This window comes from Mycteria americana, chromosome Z, assembly GCF_035582795.1.
Source record: "Mycteria americana isolate JAX WOST 10 ecotype Jacksonville Zoo and Gardens chromosome Z, USCA_MyAme_1.0, whole genome shotgun sequence".
NCBI lineage: Eukaryota > Metazoa > Chordata > Aves > Ciconiiformes > Ciconiidae > Mycteria > Mycteria americana.
The window spans coordinates 61,304,766-61,326,020 of record NC_134396.1 but is presented as its reverse complement, the minus strand read 5'-3'; the positions used below and the strand labels follow the sequence as shown (position 1 = coordinate 61,326,020).

Sequence of the window (21,255 nt, the reverse complement as noted above, 5' to 3'; positions counted from 1 at the left end):
ATTTCACAAATTTCCAAGCTGCTGATGCTTGGAAATTGTTTATTCCTGTGTGAAGAATTGTTGTGTTCTTCTGCCTTCTTTTATGTATTTGATATTTTAGGAGGTAATGCAGTAAAGTTCTTAGATGCTAGTGCATCCTTCAGAGCATGTTGAACACTTAAAAGCAGAGGTAGATTTTCCTCTGGTTTGCAAATGGGATTCTCATTTCCTTTCATATACTTTGATTTGGTTGCTGAGCACAGCGTTAAACTTCGTAGTTCTTGCTTGTGAACAGAAATTAACAAGAGAGAATTTTTCTTATGCTATATTGTTTTCTTTCATAACTTCAAAATTGCCTCTTGCCAAAAAAGGGAGCAAGTTAGTGTTTGAATAGTTGAGCACTGGGTACATTCTTATTTTTCAGGTGCATACTGTAATTCTCCGAGTGCCTGCTTTGTGGCTAGTGACGGACAGCATTTGAGATTATATCAAGCTGTAATAGATGCTAAGAAACTTTTGTGTGAGCTCTCCAATCCAGAAATTTCTGTAAGTGAAAAGCTGTCTCAAGTTTTTGGAGGTTGGAACTTCATTCAAGTAGCACTAGTTTCAGTCTTGTTGGTAACTGACAAGCTGGTTGCTGAGGATTTCCCATTTTAGCCATACTGCATTCCATTTAATCTCAAACTCTGCATATTGAGGCAGGTCAGTGTTTGGTTGGGAAATATCTTTGAAACACTTGCACTACAAGGAGTTATAACAGAGCAACAAACTGTGTGTGTGCATTGTCCATCCTAAGGAAAAGCTGAGACAACTATGCAGCATGGGGAAAGGACAATAAACTGCTGAATGCGAGGTTTTCCAGGTGCGACATGCAAGGTCATGTCACCTTTCAGCCGTTGAAAACAATGTGGCTCTTGATAAAACTGGGAACATTACCTGTGTTCTTGGTGGGTTGCAACCAGTGTATACTTACTGCTTTAGTTAACATTTGCTTAGTGATGTTGCACCTACCTAGCAGGGTGTGCCACAGAAATGCACAAAACTGAGTTAACAAGACTCTGACTCTTTTTAAACAGAAATATGTTGGTGAAGTTTTTAACATCATAAGTCAGCAATCTACGGCTCGCCCAGGATGTATCATTGAACTGGATGCTATCACAGAGCTTGTAAGACCTTTTTCTATACTCATTTTATACCAGAATTAGCTTGTTTAAAAAGTGTTAATAATAAGGCTATACTTGTAGCTCTCCATCAGGTAAAGATGAGGTATTTAAAGACTGATTCTGACATATACTTGCTTTGGTTTCATAGTACCTGTAAATAAAAAAAAAATGTGACTAATGAAGGTGCATTTTCTTGAAATCTTTAATTGATGTGTATAACTTAACAATCAAGTTAAAAGCTCCCATATTACAGAGCAATCTTAAACAATACACTCCGTGATGTTCACTTCTCATGTGTGTTTTTACTTTCTTAGCATGGCAGGAAAACGCAGTTATTCCATGTTTTCCAAGAAGACTTCATTTTAAGTAACCAGGAGAAGAAAATACATGAAAACAAGAACAATTTATCAGACTCTGGTAAAGAATTGTTTTTCATAGAACATTGAAGGCAAAGTATTATATTTTTCATTCCATAGAGGCAAAAGAACTTGTTATACAGCTTTTAGCATTTTAAGGTCAAATACCTTACTCTGAGATCTTTATATACCAAAGAAGAAAATCGAATCTAATGAAACTCATGGATGTTTCACTTCCTTTAAGAGTAGTGTGCAACCAAATTTAGATAAAGTAGCTTAAATCATGAGAACCCATCATGTACTGTTATTAAGCATTCCATTGCTGATAACTTTCTTACATGAGGGGGAAAGGGTTTTAAATATAGAGCCCATAGCTGTAGGGCATGACATAGACAAAGCTTACTTGCATTGTTTCATAATGGATGATCATCCTTTCCATCAGCTAAATACTGCTTCTCAGGCCTTGTGTTGTATAACAAATGACAGGCCAAACAAATCCCCCAAAACACAAATATAAAATGCAATACTGTGAGTAGTGTGTGGATTTGTAGGCCTTAGGGCAGATCTGAATTGCTCTGGAATGAATGATCAGTTTTCCTTGGTGGAGTGGGTCAGTGGCTGTGTTGTATAGGCATCTCAATTTTGTTTTGTTCTGTTCCAATGAAATAAGGTGGGGAAAAAAGGGTCAGAGTAAAGTTTGTGATACAAAGTCATCTGCAGTAGTAAAGGGAATGCTGAATAAAAGGAAGCAAACTTGTGGAACAGTGTCAAAATGTTGCATAGTAACTGGGTACAAAAAATTATTTTTGTTAGAAGAAAGGGAGACGCCTAGGGAAATATTACCTGAACTGTATATACATAGTGATCAATTCTGAATTAGTTGTTTCAAGTTGAGAAAGAGATTTGGATTAATGGAGATAATCTATAAAATGTCAACCCAACTCTCAGCAGAGGTCAAAAAATGCAAATGGGATGTTGAAAATTAGGAACAAAATAGAGAACAAAAAGGAGTGTTACTCTACAGCATAACTTTGTACATTTGCATGTTGAGTATGATATACAGAAAGGACTTTAAAAAAAATATGGAAGCTATTTGATCTTAGAAAAGAGCAACTGTATACATCTGTGTGTGTTCTGAAGGTCTGTATGGATTACTGCCGTGTGTTCTGAAGGTCTATATGGATTGCCGCCATGTAAGAAATTGAGCTAAATGGACCCTTTGAAAAACTAAATTAGAAGTGTATCAGTCACATTCTAATTTGAAAATATTTTTTAGTACTTTAAAGCTCTTTATTTTTAAAAATCCCCACTATTTCCTCTTTAATAAAGCATATAAGTATTTAGTTCATGTTGTTTTTAAAAAAGGAACAAATTCACTTGCATTTTTCTACAGTACCACAAGCAACCCAATGTCAAACCCACAGGGCAAATAGAGCTTATTCTTGATCATGTTTTATGTAGATGCACATAAAGAATGGTCAGAGGAATCATGGAGGAAAGATGGTCACTAAACTAACTATTCCTTCTTGGTCCTAATGGATTTACTTTGGTGCCAAGGAAAGAGAATGGCTGGGTGCATCCTCCAGAAATGGGCTCCTACTGATATTACAACTCATGTTGTCTTTTCTTGGGGTGAAACGGTAGCAAATAATTTCTTAGGAAGAAGCATTGTACTTCTTGTGCATTCCAGACTATATAGTCAGTCTGGCTGGGTTGTAATGGACGAGCCTATCAATTAGACCAGGCTATGACTTTCCCAACTGTTGACATGGCATTTCTTCTCTACATGTAACTTGCATACTTTTTATACGTTAAAGGCCAAACCTCTGTCTAGCTCACTGTCTTAACTGTTACAGTTGCCAGTAACAGATAGCAAAGAAACTGTAAGAGACAAGCAAGTGAAAGACAAAGGTGTAGAGCTGAGAGTACATTCTGGTATTTAACTTTAAACACAGCAAATTCAGGCAAGTATTTTGTCCTCTCTAAAATAAAACATTGACAGTTCTTCATGTGTGTACCTATAATTGTAGTGGTTATTGCTTGTGATAAAATACTGGGAAAACTAATACAAGAGTTGGATGTAGTCAGACCACTGCATTTCAGTATTACTTTGCCATAGCTTAATATGATTATTTGCTAGCCAGCAAAATTTAGTTCTGCTTTCAGGTGAATAACCCCTAAGATCTTCCTGTTCTGAATTTCATCAGGAAACCAGCAGAATGGATTCTCTGAAAAATTCTACTTAATAGTAATAGAGTATACTCAAAACCATTCATTACTACATATGTGGCATTTACATCTGAAGTCAATTCCTGTCTCAGTCGGTAAGCCCTCTTTCTTGTAGTTTTCTATTTAAAAACAAAGTCACTATCTCATGAATATGTCTGCTGTTCAGTGTATTCTAAATTGTATTTCAGCTTTTTTAAAAAGAATCTGCAATTCTTCTATTACAAGCTTTCATCACAACCCATTCTTGATTACTTCTTGATCTTCAGAATGCTGAAGTTTTTGAGTTCAGCCTGAGCCCAAAGTTTGGTATTTTTTATGCATTCTAAGGGCAAATACACTTATCTGGTTTTAATACAGCCTAACAGTTCAGATGTTTTGCTTCTCAGAAGTTTCCGTTCTGCAATTTTTGAGTTTACACATAAGTTCTAAATTGGACTGTAATCTGATGCACCTAAACATCAGCAAGAGAATTACAATTATGAACAATTTTTAAGTTCTGAAATATGCTGGTTCTCCTTCAGACTACCAAACTGCCACAAAAACTAGAAATCTTTTAAAGTAAGCTAAGATATATTTCTGTAGTTTTCTGTTAACATTTAAAGATTTTAAGAAAACATAAACCTGGCATTGACTACATACCAGAGGAATATGTTATAATGCATGTTTCTGTCATTTAAACCAAATTGGTATTTGTCTTACTGTTGCTTTCAAAGGCAGAATTTCTGCAGTTGTTTTAAGTATTATTGGAGTTCATTTACAAGTTGGTGAGAAGACTAAAGATCCAAATTTTATGATCTACTTATGAGGACATTACTGATAAGGCTTTTCAGCCAACCTGTTGGCAATCTTCATGTTCCAAATCCATCAAATTCATACTTCAACTGTTGAGTTTTATTGAAAAAAAAAAAAAAAAAAAAGAAGTAACGAAGCATTTGTATCACATAATCTCAGAGATCTTACATTTTAAGCAAATGCTAACAAAACTTCTCTGAAAAATACCTTTCCCGAATTTGTAAGGTAAGACATGGAGGTCTTAATTTAATTTTCTCTAGCCGCAGGTATTTTGTGCTTCATGAAGCATTAATTTCCATGGATAACCACATACATACCTCTTTCATCTGCAGTTTTGGTGTTTCTGGTTACAATTTGATTGTTCTAAGTCTGTAGAGTTTAAAGCTATAACTTCTCAGCGGTTCTAGAATTTCAGCAGTATTTAATCTGAGGTGTGCTAGCATTTCTCTTTAAATCTGAATGTGGAAACACATTTCATTAAACTGAAAGTAAAGTTTTAAGTAAAGTCATGTTTTAAGTAAAGTCATGTTTTATCTGTCTTTTTGGAACTTTTAAGGTGAGTAAAATTACTTCTAGGTTAAAACAAATCATTGACTTTTTTAACTTAACGGTGCAAACTTTTTTAGATGAAAAGATGGATTCAAATACACCTGAAGCAGCAACACAAATGGAAGAATTGTATTCTTCACCAGATCCAGAGAAGATCCAATCACCTTTCACTCAAAAGTATCAGGCCTGTAGAGCAAATCTTCAGAGCACCAGCTGGCTTACTCTGTCTTCTAAAATGGTGTATAGTCAAGAGTTGAGCTTGCCAGAAGGAGTAGAGATAATAAGTGTAAAGCCATCAGCAGGTTTGTAATTTTTTTTTAAGAATAAAATAAGGAATCCTTGCCTTTCTGACTTTGGTCTTAAGATAGAAACAAACTAATAGTAAGTTCAGTATTTGTTGTTAAAATTCAAACCCCTATAGGTGGATCTAAAAGGTTTGCTAAAACTTGCTCCCCTGACTTTATATCTTGATCCTGGAACTAATACTGAAATAAAGCTTTTAGTTAAGGTATAATATTTATTGAATTCCAGATTCTTGCAATAAAAGGAATTATAGAAACACAAATTTGGTTTTGCAGTCATTCATTAATTTTTTTGTAGGATCTATACTTAAATTTTAAGGCTTCCATCAGTAGTCTTTCCAAAAATACTTTATAAATATTTTTAGATTTCTGAATGGAAAATGTTTGTTTGATAGGAGAGACAATACATACTAGTTTCAGGTTTAAATCGTATCATTTGACTCCTCTCTAGAGCATGAAATGGAAACAAAGGGCGAAATGGTTTCGTAGTATTTTTGTCATGTTGTCTCCTTTGTGAGGCCCCGCGAACAACCCTTTTTGTGAGGAAGAGCTAATATTTTGTATGTTTGTTTCGGAATAATAAAATAACTGAATAAAAATGTCTTTACTTTTTAACTTGCTTTTTAATATTTCCCCCAGTGAAAGTGTATTTTATTTAATTTTAGGACATCTGAGTTCTTCTTCCATATATCCTGTTTGTCGTGCACCATATCTGCTGGCTACGTCATGCTCTGATGGAAAAGTTCGATTCTGGAGATGCAGAGTTACCACTGAATCATCAGCTTCTTCCATGCCACAATATAGTGCACATAGTGATGTTACATATTTATGGGAAGAATGGCCATTACTGATTGAGGATGGACTTCTTAGTAGTAGTGCTATTAATGTTCCAGGAAGGCCAACTGAAGTTAGCTGTGCACACACGAACAGATTAGCGGTAGCATATAAGCAGGAGACATCTAAAAATAGTCAACTTTCTCAAGATTTTATAATGCACGTTAGTATTTTTGAATGTGAATCTACAGGGGGTTCTTCTTGGATTCTAGAACAGACTCTTCATTTAGATGAGATAGGCACCATGTTAGACTCTGGTGTTAGTATTGATAGTAATTTAGTGGCATATAATCGACAAGACATTTCTATGTCTCATGGTGGGAATATGCCCAGCACTAAGCACTTGGTACACTTAGATTGGATGTCTAGGGAAGATGGTTCACATATTCTAACAGTGGGAATTGGATCAAAACTTTATATGTTTGGTCAGCTGTCTGGGAAAATGCAAGAACAAAATGGTAAGGAGATTGTAGCAATCTCCCATAGTGGCAGTACGAAGGCTACAACCCTTTCTAGGTTTGTTCTGCTGCGTTGTGTTGACTTGGTTTCATCTGTAGAGGGGTCACCTCCTTTTCCAGTCTCCTTGTCTTGGGTGCGTGATGGCATTCTTGTAGTTGGAATGGATTGTGAAATGCATGTTTATTCCCAATGGCAATCTCCTTCCAAGCAGGAGCTAGTTAGTACAGATTCCTACAGTGGAAGTACACCGTGTATATCTAGCTTAATGAAACAAAGCCAGTCAGCTGCCTCAGGTCTGCATCCACCAAAGCGAACCTTGACCAGATCTATGACCAGCCTTGCACAGAAACTTAGTGGGAAAAGATCTGCCTGTGATCTGTCTACAGAAATGGAAGATTCTGGTCTTTTTGAAGCAGCTCATACATTATCTCCCACTTTACCTCAGTACCATCCATATCAACTGTTGGAACTTATGGATCTTGGTAAAGTACGTAGAGCAAAAGCCATTCTGTCCCATCTGGTGAAGTGCATTGCTGGAGAAGTTGTTGCTATAAATGAATCTGAACCTAATCATGATAAGAGGCTCAGATCTCTGACCATCAGTGCTAGTGGAAGTACTGCAAGAGATCCCAAAACATTCAGCAAAACTGAGACTACAGACTATATCGAAATAGACTCTGTTCCACCATTGCCTTTATATGCTCTGCTTGCTGCGGATGATGATTCATCTCATTCCTGTTCAGAGAAGTCAAATAATCAAAATAAAAAAGATACTCCCAATGACAATTATGAAGATCTGTTTCAAAATACTGTTATAAGTACAGATGAACTTATTACATTTGATGCAGATGAAGACAGTTCGAAACCAAAAGTCATCGATCTTTCTCAATATAGCCCAACTTACTTTGGACCAGAGCATGCTCAAGTTCTTTCTCGTCACTTGCTTCATTCAAGCTTGCCAGGTCTGACTAGGATGGAGCAAATGTCATTGATGGCTTTAGCAGATACAATTGCTACTACCAGTACTGACATTGGAGAAAGCAGAGACAGAAATCAGGGTAAGCTGTCTCTTCTAAGTTAAATGTACTGCTGTGCTTAACAACCTTTTTGGGAGTTTTTCCTATTTTGGAGTATTTTTGTGGCTTATGAAAGCATGTCATAGTTTTGTTTCATAGTATAGCCTGTATTATTTACTGTGCCGTCAGTATTTACTGTTTAATTAAAGTTTCAAGACTTCAGACTTTCATAAAATAAAATTTTGTATTGCGAACTGTTAATGCCAGTGTTAGTCCATCAGTCCACATACCATAATTGTCTTTTCAAAAGTGAATTACAAACAACTTCCTTAATGGCCAATGTTTGTTGCGCTGTGTGGAGAAATTGAGAAACAAGTTTATGGATTTTTTTAGTATGATAACACTTTTTCTGTTTCTTGCATTAAGAACAAATAACTTTAAAACTTTTTATATTTGAAATTTTCCTCTTTCCCTTTCCTTGAAGGGAAGAACTATGAATTAAGCTATCATATTTATGAATTTAAAGCATTAGTAGTCGCAGAATTGTGACTGTTAAGACACCCAATAGCTACTTCTAGTAGTTTCCCTAAAGTGTGTATAAAAATATTTAATTCCAGGTGGAGAAACTCTTGACGAGTGTGGTTTAAAATTTTTATTGGCTGTTCGGCTTCACACGTTTCTAACAACTTCACTTCCTCCTGTACATCGAGCTCAACTGCTTCACCAAGGTAACTGATGTGTTTTCTTAGATGAGGTGAATCTTAGTGACGTAGCTATACCTATGACTGCTGTGCTGTTGACATGCCTCTGCAGTATCAATTAGTTACTTTGTTGTTTTAAAAAAAATATTGTTCAATATGAACATATGCCAGAGCAGAAAATGTCTTGTTTTATTTTAGGTAGAGGTCTTGGAACTCATTTTTTTTTTTCTAATAATCTTTTAGTTGTAATTTTTTTTTCTATTTCCCCAAAAGAACTGCGTTTTCTGTACGTCTAATACCATGTTCCCGTAACCTTCTGCAGGAATAATGCAGTAGAAAATAGAGTACATATTTACTTAGTTTTTTAATACATATTTGAAAAAAAAAATCTCTTATAGTCTACTCAGACTTTAAATGTTTTTTTCATATCCTTACTGTAATTATCCAATGAACGATTTCAAATAGTTTTCTTTGGTACAGTTTTAAGTAGTTCCAACCTGATATTGCAGACGACTGAATGAGATGGATTTGATTATGCCTAATCAGATCTAAAGGACTGGCTGTGATTGCTTCTTTACCCTTTCATTAGTCATCATTAGAGTTGATGGCATTTCCAATCTCATGGCTTGTCACCCCTCAGCTGCATCAGAGATTGGAATTTGCCAGGACTGCCACAACAGAGTGCTGCTGAGTTAGGTCTCTGATGGAATACTTTTAGTTGAGATACTTCTGCTGAGCTCAGAAATTGCTGAGAGTAAGAAGTGCCTCCAAGGCATCTGCAGAGGTGCAGTTGACTGTGCCTCTGCAAAGAAGCATCTCCTGGCCCTCACTGGCCCTAGAGTTGCAATTGTCCATGGCCAGCTATGTTGCTGCTTAGTAATTGCTATCTTCATGTGATTTTTTTTTTCTTCCAGTTTTCTTTTGTGTTTCTATACTCAAACCTGTTTTCTACTGTGATTATCTGAAACTTTGCATTTTCTAATCCACGTCAAAATAGTGAACCTACCTTTCAAAACTTTGAAAAGTTTAATCAGTATGTTGCACTTTGTATCATGGCTAATCTTAATGCCACCTACTATAAGTATTTTTTGAACTTCAGTCGTAACTCTGCTCTTTGCAAACTTACATAGAGTTTGCGGGTGAAAAAATGTTTTCATCTGTATGAGCTTTCTTTAATATTTGGTATGCAGTGCTTACAAATATTCTTAAATTTCAGTTGCCTCATCAGCAATACACTTAGAAATCCAAAATAAACAATTTGGTCTTCTTCCGTTCTCCCTTTCCCACCCCCTTGACTTCAGATTCTGGATTATCTTATTAGTGAATCCCTTTTTTTTTTTTTTTAATCGCTTATTATGTAGGCTTATCTACTAGCCATTTTGCCTGGGCGTTTCATTCAGTAGCAGAAGAAGAACTATTGAGCATGCTCCCTGCAGTGCAGAAAGGAGATCCAACATGGCCAGAACTCAGAGCTATGGGTATAGGATGGTGGGTTCGAAATATCCATAGCCTGCGGAAATGCATAGAAAAGGTAAACATAGTATTCTGAAACAAAATTACCAAACTTTTTTTCAAACAGCTGTCCTCTGGTGTTTGCCTTCTATTTATGTGGTTTTAAATCTTTAGATATGTTCAGTGTTTCTGAATGTTTCGTGCTGTATTTTTTTATACGTACAGTCTATTGTATGAGTATGAACTTTTGAATTCACTTTTTTTAGTACTTTAAGTTTAAAATTCCAGTGTGAAGTACATTTTGGGCTTTTAGATACTCCATTTTGAAGGTAGCAGAGTACAGTGCTTATTGTGGATGCTCAAGCTACAGATTGAGCATATAGCTGGTTTTTATAGCAAAATGAGGAAACAAGTTATGGAAAAAGGTTCTCCTTAGAAACCTATCAGAAGTGGGGTCAGCTAAGATATTGTACATCTGTCTTGCAAATGGATACGTTTCCATGATAACAAAACCTTCTCTTGTTTTGTTTTGGCTTGGTTTTTTTTTTTTGTTGTTGTTTTTTTAAATATGTATTTTAATCATCACAGATGTGGCAATAAGCCTAACCTCATTATCACTTGTTTTAAGCTCTTGGAAAAGCCAAGTGTGTTGAGCTAGAAAATGACATGCACAAGATACTTTGACTACAAAGCACAAAGTGGTAAAATGCATGTCTCTACTTTTACTTTTCAATCTTCAGCAATTAATCATCACTTTATGAAACTTCCCTGCCTCGCATTTAAAAAATTCCAAGTATTCTGGGCCTGCATTTAAGGTTACCTTACATGGGTCTTGGACTATTCTTGCTACCACTTACCACTTTTTCCTTTCCAACCTCCAAAAGTAATCTCCTGTAAACAACTTTTCTCCTGTTGTGACTGGTCCCAGCCTGTTCTTCAAGACTCCATCTGTCCTTTGATTACCCAAGCAACTAATAAATTTTGTTATGATTTCAGGAACTGATTTCAGATGTAGGCATTCCCATTTGATCTGCCAAAAAGCTTCTAGAACTGGAAAACCATTAGCTAAATAATACCAAACAAAACCAAGGGGTTGAAGCTGTGGTATTGTCACGCGTTCTTATGTCAGACTCATAGTGAGAGGAGGGTTCCTATATTAAAGAAAACTTCCAAGCTCTATGGGGCATGGGATACCAGAAGCAACAGGAATCCAGTTTAAGATTAATTTAAATTTTGGTTGATTTTGCTGTTGAACTGTCTTCACAGGTGGCTAAAGCAGCCTTTCAGCGAAACAATGATCCACTTGATGCGGCCATTTTTTACCTCGCAATGAAAAAGAAGGCTGTGATCTGGGGATTATACAGGTAGGAGACATGCAAGCTCTTACATGGAGTTTCATACTATCTGGTATAATTTTGGGAAAAAAGTTGAACGTGATGATAATCCAAAAGAAGCACAAATATTACCATTGAAAGCTGAGATTCGATTTCTGAATTAGTCACTACATTGAATGAGTAGTTTTTAAGCTTCTTGTATTTACTGAGGTAATTTAGTTTGCTGTTTCTGAAGGTAGATGTTTCAAGTTTTAGTCTCAAATCTACTGTAATTTCAGTCACTGCTTAGTTCTAATTTACTTTGAGGACTACCTGTGTAGTGTGTGGAACAACATGGCTATCTTTTAGAAAACTGTTGTTATTATACCTTAAGTTGAGAGGGCTGAATTAAGTCTGTCTTTCAAACTGGCGTTTCATAATATAATGTTCAATGTTGCAAACTTTTTAAGAAGTAGTTTGCATTGTCATTTACTGTTAAGAGCTCACCTAGGAAAAATGAGCTTTTCTGTGTTTGTATCAGGTTAACTGAAAATACCATTAGTTTTTGTATTTACTAAAGTTTTTGTTATTTTTAAATATGAAGCCTCCTATGTTCCCAGTGTGGTGAGAGCCTCTGCATTTCCTAATGAAAAGATCTGTGTAAAATTCTACCGGCATCTGTTGCGTTAAGAGTTACTGTCGCATACAAATAAGAGTCTGAGGAGTGGCTGAGGGGAACCCTCCCGTTGAGTCACGAGGTTCAGACGGGACCCCCTTGCTTTCTAAACTCCTTCTCAGAGAGGAGTCTAGGTGCGGCTAGGTCCAGTCTTAGTCTCAGACCTGGTCAACGGTTTATTTTCTAAGGACTGTATGTGTAGCCACTTATTGGTTCAGGGTTTTCACTAAGGCGACAGCATTAACCTTTACACCCCCCAGTCTGGTCGTGTTGAAGGAACTATCACGGCCAGAGCAGTGAAGAGTGCAGTTTATTAGAGCAACAGACACACAGATTCTTTGGATTACCAGTGAGAAATTAACTGTCTGCAAAGCACATACAAATACCAAGAATATGAGTAGGAATAACACGGCCAGACACAAACATGTATATAACACGGCCGGAAGAATATGAGTAACACGGCCGGATATAACACGGCCGGAGGAATACGAGTAACACGGCCGGACACAAACGCGTAACAAGAAAATAATAAAGCGACTCTATAGAGATTTCTAAGTTTCCTGGGGAGGCACTTGGTATAACCAAGTGTTTGACTCTTACCCAAAGGCGTCCCGATGGGGGGGGAAGAGAGGCTCAGCCCGTCGACTGATCCCAGACGTCAGAGTGATACATGATGGTGTCTTCCCTAACATTCTCTTTCTCTTAAACCATTTTATACTATCTTTCACCTTTCGGGTGGAGCTTGAGTGACTCTAGTCATACATACCTTTGTTTAGGATTGGTGTAAAGTAAGCTAGAAAAATTCAGTGCGCAAGCCCAGTGAGGGGTGGTCGCACCTTGGAGGCGGGTAGCTTTTGGAATGGAGGTATGTTTTGGTTATCCCACAGCATCTGAGGAAAGGAAGAACCATAATGCATCTGGTAAAATATATAATATTTTTATCAATTATGTTCAATATGCAGGTCCCAAAAAGATAGTAAAATGACACAGTTTTTTGGAAACAACTTTACTGAGGACAGATGGCGTAAAGCAGCATTAAAGAATGCTTTTTCTTTGCTTGGTAAACAGCGTTTTGAACATTCTGCAGCATTCTTCTTGTTGGCAGGACACTTAAAAGATGCAGTGGAGGTAATAAAATAATGAATTTTTTTTAATGTTTAAGACTGTTATATTGTCCCAAACTTACAAGTATATTGAAAGTGACTTGCATTTTGCACTAGTATGACCCCTGAAGACTCTGGTTTGTTTGTGCTCTTTACCTCCCTTCCCTCCCCCCCAGATTAATGACAAATGCAAATCCTTGGTCTTTACATTTTGATTCTGTTTTAGCTCTCATATTAATGATACTAATGGTTAGTATCCATGGTTAATTCCTCCATAATAATATTAAGAGGCCGCTAACTACCTACCATTAACTTGCTTTCAGATTGTCTGCCCTGTCATATATGAAGACAACATAGTTTTTCATTAGGAAGTTCCAGCTCTGAAAAAGAAGGCTTTTTGGCAGTGGTGTGGGTTGGCTCCTAGAATCCTTTCACAAAAAAAATTATTTCCTGGGTCTGTTTGAATTGAAAACTTGGGAGGAAATTAATCTCTCTGATAATGAAGGATTTGTTCTGTGAAGCTTCATAACCAAAACATCCAGCTTCAAGAGGTGGCACGTGCACACTGACAATGATTTATTTAAGCCAATTGATTTCAAAGTTCTATTGTCATGTCAGACTTAAACTGAAGAAATTACAAATCAGATCTTGCATATAATAGTTGGCTACAGCTATTCTGCATAGTTCCTGCTAATTTTTTAATGGAATTGATAGACCTAGTTATCTCAATCTGAACAGATTCATGTCACTTCCTGTCTTGTGATCATTTTAACCAGAGGAGAAATTACAATGTTTGGTCTTGTAAATATATTTATTTTCAATTAGGTCTGCCTTGAAAAACTGAATGACATTCAATTGGCTCTTGTAATATCAAGACTGTATGAGTCGGAATTTGAAGTATCTAGTACTTATAAATCTGTACTACAGAAGAGAATTTTGGGAAGTGTGTTTCCTGGAAAAGAGACCTCAGGAAACATGCACTGTGACCCTTTTCTGCGAAGTATGGCTTACTGGATTTTGGAAGACTATAGCAAGGCTCTTGACACTTTGATTGAACATTCTGAAGATGAAGGAGGTAAGAATATTAGTATTTTGCCTGTTGGGTTGATTTTAACTATTTGTTCATTTAAGTAGTTTCTTAAAGCGTAGTCTGAACAAGACCAGGTACTGCACAGTTGCTCACCGTTGCTAGTAAGTAGCTTGCTGTAGCAATGTATGTGATTTTTTTGTAGTAAATGTGGTGACTGTGGTGGTGTTATCCTGTATCCCATGAATGGATACTTAATTTATCCTTTAAGTATGTGAATATCAGGATAATGAGTGACCCTGCAGTGATGCAGCTGCTTTTCCAGTAGCAGCTTAAAGATGAAGAGACGAATTAACTTAATTAGTTAATTTGACTCCATTACAACCTGGGAAAAAATTCCTGATTGCACAGTTACATATCAGAGTCTGGAGGACATGGTGTTTTGTAGCTTTTAGTGCTTGGGAAGAATGATTGACCATAAGGATAAACTGCCATAGAAAAGATTTTGATATTTACTGTGGGTACCTGAAGTAGCGTATAAGTCTCCTAAAGTGATTCTTTTTCCTGTTCACTTGATAGCTTGATAGGTCTTCTAAGAATCAATTGTATTATTTCATAAAGTTAATGTTCTCAGGGCAGTTAAATGTTTCAAGTTGCTAGTAGTTAGCATGCTAGCTGGTTTTAGTCCTGGCTACTGAGAGAAACTTGATGGGGATAAATGAAGACTCAAATCCCCAGAGATGTATAATTAATTTAAAAAAATAATTTCAGTAGACGTTATATGCCTCAGGATAATTTTGAGCAAATGAGGGGTATAGTATTCAGTTGTTTCCATCCTGGTCACACCCTCCTGTGTAAAATAATTTTTAAGTGTTACTAATTCTTCTTTAATCAGTGCAGTGGCTTGTTTGTAGTGTTTCGCTTTATTTTCTTAGTTAAAGGTGTTCTTTCATTGTACCTTTTCCTATTATCTGTAATTAGTTGTGCTATAACTCCTGATAGAGGAAACAGTAAGGGTATATCTCAGCTAACCTGGACTCTTTGAAAGCTGTGGGAATCATCCTATGCTAATGCTCGTATCTTTTCAAGGTTTTTCATGTTGTGGTTTTGGACATGAAAATAAAATGTGTAGGTGCTGCACTGCTGTATAATTCATTTATTTGTATGTAATACTGATATCAGTATGTATAAATGTTACTGATTTCCTAGTTCTAAGTTGCATTTTTGTTGAGGTAGACAAAAAATACGAATCCAAAATTTAAAAAAAAAGACTTTTTAAAGTAAAAATCTTTAATAAGGTGTAACATCTTAATGTCATTTAGTGATAGAATCTTCAGAAATCTAAACTGAACAGGAATGTGGTCGTCTTTGACTGCAAGAGAACTGGCCTGACTGCAAGGAAAAGAAATGGCAGCTGTTTTAAATTAAAGGTCTAACCTGCTCTCCCACTCAAGCTTCTGTTTTTAGTAGTGATTAAGTTTGGCAATGTCCTCTCTCCCAAGGTACTCCAATGATAAAGGTGCAAAGGAAGGTGAAAAGAGGGGTGCAATGAAGTAAACAATAGAATAAATATTAAGACCTAATAGCCTTCTGATGAACTTAGAACTTTGCAGATGGATTATTTTATACAGCATGGTAGATTTTTCTCATGATCAAATATCTTTTCAGATGGAGATGGTTCATCAGGTTGTAACCCTGCAGTGTTTAACTTCTATAACTACTTAAGAACACATCCTCTCTTGTTGAGACGTCATTTTGGCTCTTCTGATACATCTTCCACGCACATTTGCCTAACAGTAGAAAATGGATTAGCTGACAAAGTCAACCTAAGTGAAAGACGGCTGTTTTTCACCACTGCATACGCTCATTTAAAAGCTGGTTGTCCTATGTTGGCCTTAGAAGTGTTATCAAAGATGCCCAAAGTTGTCAAGAGGTCAAAGTCATTCTGTAGATCCCCTAGTTTAATGGATACTAGTAAAGATTTCTCACCATCTTCTCCAGTTAAAGAGCTGGAAACAAAAGACCAATCTTCCAGTGTTGATTGGTCACAGCCAGTATTCAATGGTCTTGGTTCATCTTCAGATTGTTCATCAGGAAAACGTTCAAGTTCAACGCTTTCCCTTGACTGGAGCCAGCCAAGTGTGGTATTCCAAGATGAACACTTGAAACTACAGTCAGACAGTGATGGAAGTGATGAGAGTGAAGATTCTTCCCTGGTAATGAAAGAGCTAAAACCTCTGAAGAAAACTGAAAAATTATATGAAACAAGTTCCAGCTACACAGAATCTTTTAGTGTAATTGATGACAAAGATATTCTAAATCCATCAGAAGATATAATTTCAGCACAACTGAAGTTTAGAGCATGCCTGAAAATTCTTACTGTAGAGCTTCGTACGCTGTCCACTGGTTATGAGGTAGATGGTGGGAAGTTGAGATATCAGCTTTATCAGTGGCTTGAAAGAGAAGTGGTAGCTCTTCAAAAGACCTGTGATTATAGTGTTGAAGTAGAAGAGATGCAGTCAGGAATTAGTGTGATGCCAGAGGAAGCTACATTACATGAAAATGCTGAAGACTTAGCTGACCAGCAAAAAAATATGCTACAGAAAGAAGACTTTCAGAAAAGACGTCAATGGCTTCTGAAATACCAGTCTCTCCTAAGGATGTTCCTTAGTTACTGTATACTTCATGGCTCTCATGGTGGAGGTTTGGCATCTGTCAGAATGGAATTAATTCTGCTGTTGCAAGAATCTCAGCAGGTATGTGGGGGAGCTTAGTTTGTTTTCTCTGCTTCAGGTTTGTTGTAGATTTTTTTGCATGTATTTTGTATTATTGTTGAAGTTTTCCTATTATAGCATGCACCTGTTTTATAATAAATGTAAAACTGTTTTTAACATGTTCTGTTTTCTGTAGGTTATGGTTTTCTTGTCGTTTAGAATCCCCTTCCCCTCTTTCAGAAGTTCTTCTGTTCCCTTTAGGAAGCTGTACTATCACTTTGTGTGTGTGTTTCTTGCTTGTTTTTAGGAGCAGTCATTACAAATACCTTCCAGCCCTCTACCAGAGCAAAGCTCCATACCTCTCCTATTTGCTTGCACGGCTAGTGCCAAAACAGTGGTGGCTAATCCATTGCTACATCTTGGTAACTTAACTCATGATATATTACATGCCATAATAAACCTTGATTCGCCACCTCATCCAGATACTCAGAACAACAAGGTGTGTATTTTTTTATAGTTGTTTGGGTTTGTTGTTGTTGTCATTGTCCAGTTTGTTGAAGCCATGAATCTTTTTCTGACAGCATGAAAACTTTCTGATGTGCATACCTGTGACAAGTAAAACAACTGTGGAACATAAGTATATCCATTTGTGGCCTCTCTCAGGACTGGGTGTTTGTCCAAGATGACATCTGTTATGGAAAACATGTTGTACTGCACTATCAGTGTCCCATTTGTCTTTGTGACAATATGATCATTATTTCTGTTTTATTAATGCTAAACTTTGCATTTCCATCCTAGACCTAAGTAAAATTAAGTTTTGAAGTATAAAAACTGATTGTCAGCAAAGTGCAGTAAACTCAGACTTTTTTGTGAAACAGTGTATGTGTTTGTACAGTAAAATATAGTCTTTTTTTAAGTTATGTTTCTGTAAGATTTCTTCTGTATTTAACCTTGGACTGGAAACCAAACTTAAAGTGTTAGGTTAAATCTTTCCTGAAGGTTTTGTATGTGTTAGGTCCCAAATCATGTTTACTTTTACTAGAGATTGCTCAGTTTCTAGTCTGTGCTTCATTTCAGAGGGAGTAGACAAATAAGTATAACAAACTCCGTTTATAACCGAACCTTTTTGATCAGCAGATTCTTTAGCTCTTTACATAAGTGTGTTCTGTGATACAGTAAGAAAAGTATCAGCTATGATAAAAACAGTGATCAGTGTGATACTGAGTAAATTGTGTGTATGTCCGAGAGCTGCACGAGAACTGGTCAAAAACTAATCTGCATTATAATTTTCATTCTGAAGCAAAGCTCTTGTATTCTGAGCCAGCATATTGCTACTGTCTTAGGGTATAATCACTTACGACTGTTGTGTAGAGGTTTAATATGTTGCTGTTTCTTAATTGAAAACATTGCAGCTAGAGCTGATCTGTGACTATAGGTTGGTGGGATGAGTGAGTGCTTCCCCATCCCTTTTATTGCAAAGTGAATTGATTTACCTGAAATAAATTCTGAGTAGAAGGTGGCTGTGTAAGTGATCTTTGCCATAAGTGCTTATACCTTCCATATTCAGTTCTTGTTTCACTGTTACAAATCTGTATGCATGAAAGGCTATGATACTAACTCATCTTGAGTGTAATATGGTCTATAAAACTTTGTCTTACAGATATATGTAATGCATACCTTAGCAGCATCACTTTCTGCTTGCATCTACCAGTGTCTTTGTGATGGCCACAGCTACAGGTAAACATCTATGAAAAGTACTTTTTAGAGAATGGTCAACACACTGTCTCACTGTAATGATGGTGTAATAGATAGTGTACCAGAAGGCAGTGCTCACACCTGCCTACATCTGGAAAGGGCTATCACTTGAATAGTTTTAAACATAACTGTTTTTTACAAATAAGACATCCTACTTTTCTGTTTCACAGCTCATTTCAAGCAAATCAGTTCACTGGAACAGTGTATCAGACAGTGCTATTAACGCAGCGCCATTCTCTAAGAACAACAAGCTTAGAAGAAACAGTGACTCCCAATACCTCACCTGCTCAGTGGCCAGGTATCTAGAGTTAATTTGTTTCTTTCCTCTTAAGGAAAACTTAATTGTCTGGATCCACTGGATCCACGTAAGAGCATGTAGCTATGGTCTGGACTTTCTAGTAGTATTTGTAACAGCTGTGTGGTAAAAATAAGTTCTTATAATAAAATTTTATCTTTGTTTTTCAAAAGCTGTATGCTAGTAATTCTGCTTATTCACTAAGTCAAGTTGATTTATATTGCTTTCTCTTGCTAAAAAATGTTAGTGGGGGCTCTAGTAAAGGGCAAGTAAACGGAAGGTAGGGTGAAGTGTTGTCCTGTGCTCTACTTGCTCCCCCTGCAGGCAACAGATCAGACTCTACAGTATTCTACTTCCTTACTCTTGAAAAGGGCTTGGAAGGCTATCTTAGTTCGTGCTCCATCTCAGAATGCTTGTAGCTTATGTACAATTTTTGAACTAACTTGAAACTATTGACAATAGTAAGTTTATAATGGATTATGTATTGCTGTAGCTCTAAAACCCACCTAAGACTTGAGGTAATTCTTAACGTGTGCTGGGACTTATGTTAATGAAGCTACACTGTTCACATTAGGGGGAGTGTAAGCTACATAATATATGTCTGTATGAGCTTCAGTTTACAGCACTAACTTTAAGCGTAACCAAGAAGTATGCTTTCATATTATGGGATTTGTTCTTTCAATCAGAAAACTTCACATTAAAAAATCTTTTGGAGAACTGTAAGCATCTTTGTGTTTGATGCTATACTGTTTTTTCTTTTCCTCAAAACGTTCTGTCACTGAATCTACAGATTTTAGAGAGAAATCAGATTGTCATCTGTTTTCTCCTTATTTCATTAGTTGCGGAGTTAAATTTCTAATGAATTAGACAAGGGGTTGTTAGCAGTTGTGCTTACAGGTAACATCACCTTGAACTGATTTCTCTGTTTAAAAAAAAAATAGCTTCACATGCTTTATGTGCAAATGGGAGAGTATGACACAAAGCAGAATTCTTTAGCCACTGCTATTTGTATTTTCTCATGTGCACAAAGTGACACAGTCGGAGCCACATCTGAAACTCTACAACTTTTTGTGGGAGCATAAAAACACTACAAGATGTTTAGTACTTGGCTGAAGGAACACTTGTCAGACAATGCATAGCTCAGGTTGATGCCCATGATTTTTTGTTGGTTTTACCACTGTAAAGTGAGAATATCACATTTCAACCTACAGGCTTATGCTGGAGGTGTAAACCTAACTGGTGAAACAAGCACCACAGGCAAGTCAGTGGGCAGATTAGTATTTTTATCTTAAGTATAAGATTTGGATGCTATGCATTGAATATACTGTGAGGCACTGGATTAAAGGTAGAGAATAAAGAGATAACCCTTTGCTGAAAGAATTGAGGAACCAGAAAAGAGAGAGCTTGAGGCATGGGGGGAAGAAACGGTCATGTAAGTAAGGTAATTAAATGTTGTGTTGTAGTTTCAATACCAGGGAGTTGAATTAAAAATGCCAGTGTTTTATTTAAGATATATCCCAAAATTTGAGTGCTTTTTTGTCATTTGTTTTCTCTTATTCTTGAAAAGTTGCTATGTATTTCTTTAACTGTTAGTCCAACACATGAAACTATTAAAAAATAAATAACATGCCACTTTCTCCTGGAGTTTTCAGTTTCCTCTAAAACTTAGAAGTTTTCTACACCGGAAGGTACTAAATAACACAGATTGCCAGTCAAAATACCCATGATAATCCAGAGTATGTTCACATGCCTTTTTTTTTTTTTTTTTTTTTTCCAAATAAACAGGAATAACAGCTCTAGTACGTCTCTTGAATTCTGCTGGTGAGGAAGCCCAGCCAGGTCTCACAGTTTTACTTTGCGAAATTCTAACTGCGGTTTATCTGAGTCTGTTCATCCATGGCCTAGCAACACATTCTAGCAATGAATTGTATAGAATTATGGCTCATCCACTTAACAACAAAATGTGGTCTGCTATCTTTGGAGGAGGAGCTCATACACCCAGCAGAGGACAACTGCAATTAAAGACAAAAACTGGTTAGTTCTATTGTTTTACTTATATTAGTCTTCTGGGTTTTTTAAGAAAATAATGTGACTGCTGAAAGCTTAAAAATAATTGCTTTATATAGTTCGTATTCAGTAAGAATTCAATATGTTTTTACATCTGCAAAGAAAAGCAAGAATCTAAAATTATTAGTATGGGCATTGTGTAGAAGAGAGTAGGAAGCAGAAGAGAATATGAAATAAGGTTTCTGAGTAGCACAACTGCTGTAATGTGAGGGGGTTAAGTTCATCTTAAAGAGAAAATTTTCAGTACTATTACAGCCTAGTTTTTAATGTTCATTTTAAAGCTTTCCAGTTCTCTCTTAACAGAAATATATTCCCATTTTACAAATACAGTATGTTTTCTCTCTTTGGCAGGTAGGCACTTCCCAATGCCTAGCCCACATCAGGTAGTAGTGTTCTCCATGGAATGTGTGGGGTTTTCCAAATCCCTCACCGCCTTCAGTACTCATAGTCCTACCAAATCTTCAGGCAAGATA

General features: G+C 36.5%; 1 protein-coding gene across 5 annotated transcripts in view; it reads left to right on the top strand.

Moving 5' to 3' along the window:
• The window catches only part of DMXL1 (Dmx like 1), an 86,172-nt gene that overhangs the window by 35,476 nt on the left and 29,441 nt on the right, over positions 1 to 21,255 (top strand). For 3 of the 5 annotated variants that reach the window (XM_075488683.1, XM_075488682.1, XM_075488685.1), the window contains 16 exons: positions 404 to 525; positions 1,056 to 1,145; positions 1,457 to 1,559; positions 3,706 to 3,822; positions 5,146 to 5,370; positions 6,036 to 7,721; positions 8,297 to 8,407; positions 9,742 to 9,911; positions 11,099 to 11,196; positions 12,784 to 12,949; positions 13,750 to 13,999; positions 15,620 to 16,707; positions 16,973 to 17,164; positions 18,326 to 18,402; positions 18,591 to 18,718; positions 20,501 to 20,749. In XM_075488683.1, the coding sequence (XP_075344798.1) occupies positions 404 to 525; positions 1,056 to 1,145; positions 1,457 to 1,559; positions 3,706 to 3,822; positions 5,146 to 5,370; positions 6,036 to 7,721; positions 8,297 to 8,407; positions 9,742 to 9,911; positions 11,099 to 11,196; positions 12,784 to 12,949; positions 13,750 to 13,999; positions 15,620 to 16,707; positions 16,973 to 17,164; positions 18,326 to 18,402; positions 18,591 to 18,718; positions 20,501 to 20,749 (4,872 nt within the window). Of the gene's footprint in view, positions 1 to 403; positions 526 to 1,055; positions 1,146 to 1,456; positions 1,560 to 3,705; positions 3,823 to 5,145; positions 5,371 to 6,035; positions 7,722 to 8,296; positions 8,408 to 9,741; positions 9,912 to 11,098; positions 11,197 to 12,783; positions 12,950 to 13,749; positions 14,000 to 15,619; positions 16,708 to 16,972; positions 17,165 to 18,325; positions 18,403 to 18,590; positions 18,719 to 20,500; positions 20,750 to 21,133; positions 21,248 to 21,255 lie in introns of all 5 variants that reach the window. The other 2 variants (XM_075488687.1, XM_075488684.1) reach the window with 2 other exon arrangements.